The sequence below is a fragment of the Diaphorina citri genome, unplaced genomic scaffold, assembly GCF_000475195.1.
Source record: "Diaphorina citri unplaced genomic scaffold, Diaci psyllid genome assembly version 1.1 scaffold3265, whole genome shotgun sequence".
In the NCBI taxonomy this organism is placed as follows: domain Eukaryota; kingdom Metazoa; phylum Arthropoda; class Insecta; order Hemiptera; family Psyllidae; genus Diaphorina; species Diaphorina citri.
In genome coordinates this window covers 1-1050 of record NW_007380675.1, presented here as the reverse complement: position 1 = coordinate 1050, position 1050 = coordinate 1, and the positions used below count along the sequence as shown (strand labels likewise).

At 39.7% G+C, this 1050-nt stretch overlaps 1 protein-coding gene across 1 annotated transcript in view; it reads right to left on the bottom strand.

Moving 5' to 3' along the window:
* LOC103520149 (polypeptide N-acetylgalactosaminyltransferase 5-like) overlaps window positions 1-1046 on the bottom strand; it is a gene marked incomplete at its 5' end in the record, with an annotated part of 23399 nt that extends 22353 nt beyond the window's left edge. The window contains one exon of the mRNA XM_026831383.1: window positions 970-1046. Coding sequence (XP_026687184.1) covers window positions 970-1046 — 77 coding nt within the window. The remainder of the gene's footprint in view (window positions 1-969) is intronic.
* Window positions 1047-1050: the final 4 nt, after the last annotated feature.

The window sequence follows — 1050 nt, the reverse complement described above, 5'->3', positions numbered from 1 at the left end:
TTTTTTAATGCTATGTCTAGCTGGGGGACGTTAAACAGGGAGTATACCAGCCTGAATTTCCCTTGCTAGAAGAAATAACAAAGGTTAGTACGAAGGGCATCCACTCGTAAAATTTGTAGCCAAAACCAAATGTCAGCCCGAAGCAATCACTCTAGTTAGGGCTGATTGAGAGGCTGAAGAAAAACGCCTACCAAGTCTGTGCACGAGGAAAGGCGAAGAAAAAGAAGAATTTCTTAATTCTCGAGTGATGACGTAAAATTGGCCTGTTAGCTTCTGTCAATTTGTTCCCCTTTTTTGTTAGTTTTCTTTTTCTTATGTGCAATTTCTTACAGTTTACACTGATGATGCCAGCAATGGCGAAACATGTCTGTTTGAATAAACAATAAAAAACCCCTCCCCCAACTGTGAAGAGTAAAAGTTATTGTGTTCTTCTTTTCAAGATGAATCTTCACAAAGTTACGTCAGAATCTATCAATCTGTTTAGCTTTTCCCAGCCCTACTCAGTCTGGGTGAGGTTGATGTGAGGAGGAGGCAGCTTGTCGTCAACTGGAGGGTAAAATAAACCCTCGTCACTAGAGTTCTTAGTTAATCAGTCACATTAATCCCCTTTTCTCTACGCTCGGAAGTAAAGTCTACTCTCTTTAGACTGCGAGGGTAAAGGGGTCAGTAAAGTCCACTCTACTCCTCTCTTTAGACCACGGTAAGGGGACTTTTTCGTCTCATGCTAGCAGTATAAATGAGGTACATTCTATAAATGTTATACCCAAACCCAATTCATCGCCATCTCTATAGCTCTCGACAATGAAGATTGTATCAACCACTTAAATCACCTACATAATTAATATCATTATTTTAAATTCTACCTCACTTAATGTGTAAAAATGTTGTCGAGAATTTTACTGTGTCGTTTTGGCAACCCAAACTTTGGACAGTTCGTCATTTTTTTTTCTTTTTCTCACTCTCACTTACTTGTCTAGTCTAGCATCAGGCAAGGATCGGTTGAGCGAGATCTTATCACTTGCCAGAATATTGAACTGATTCAGGGCGAAC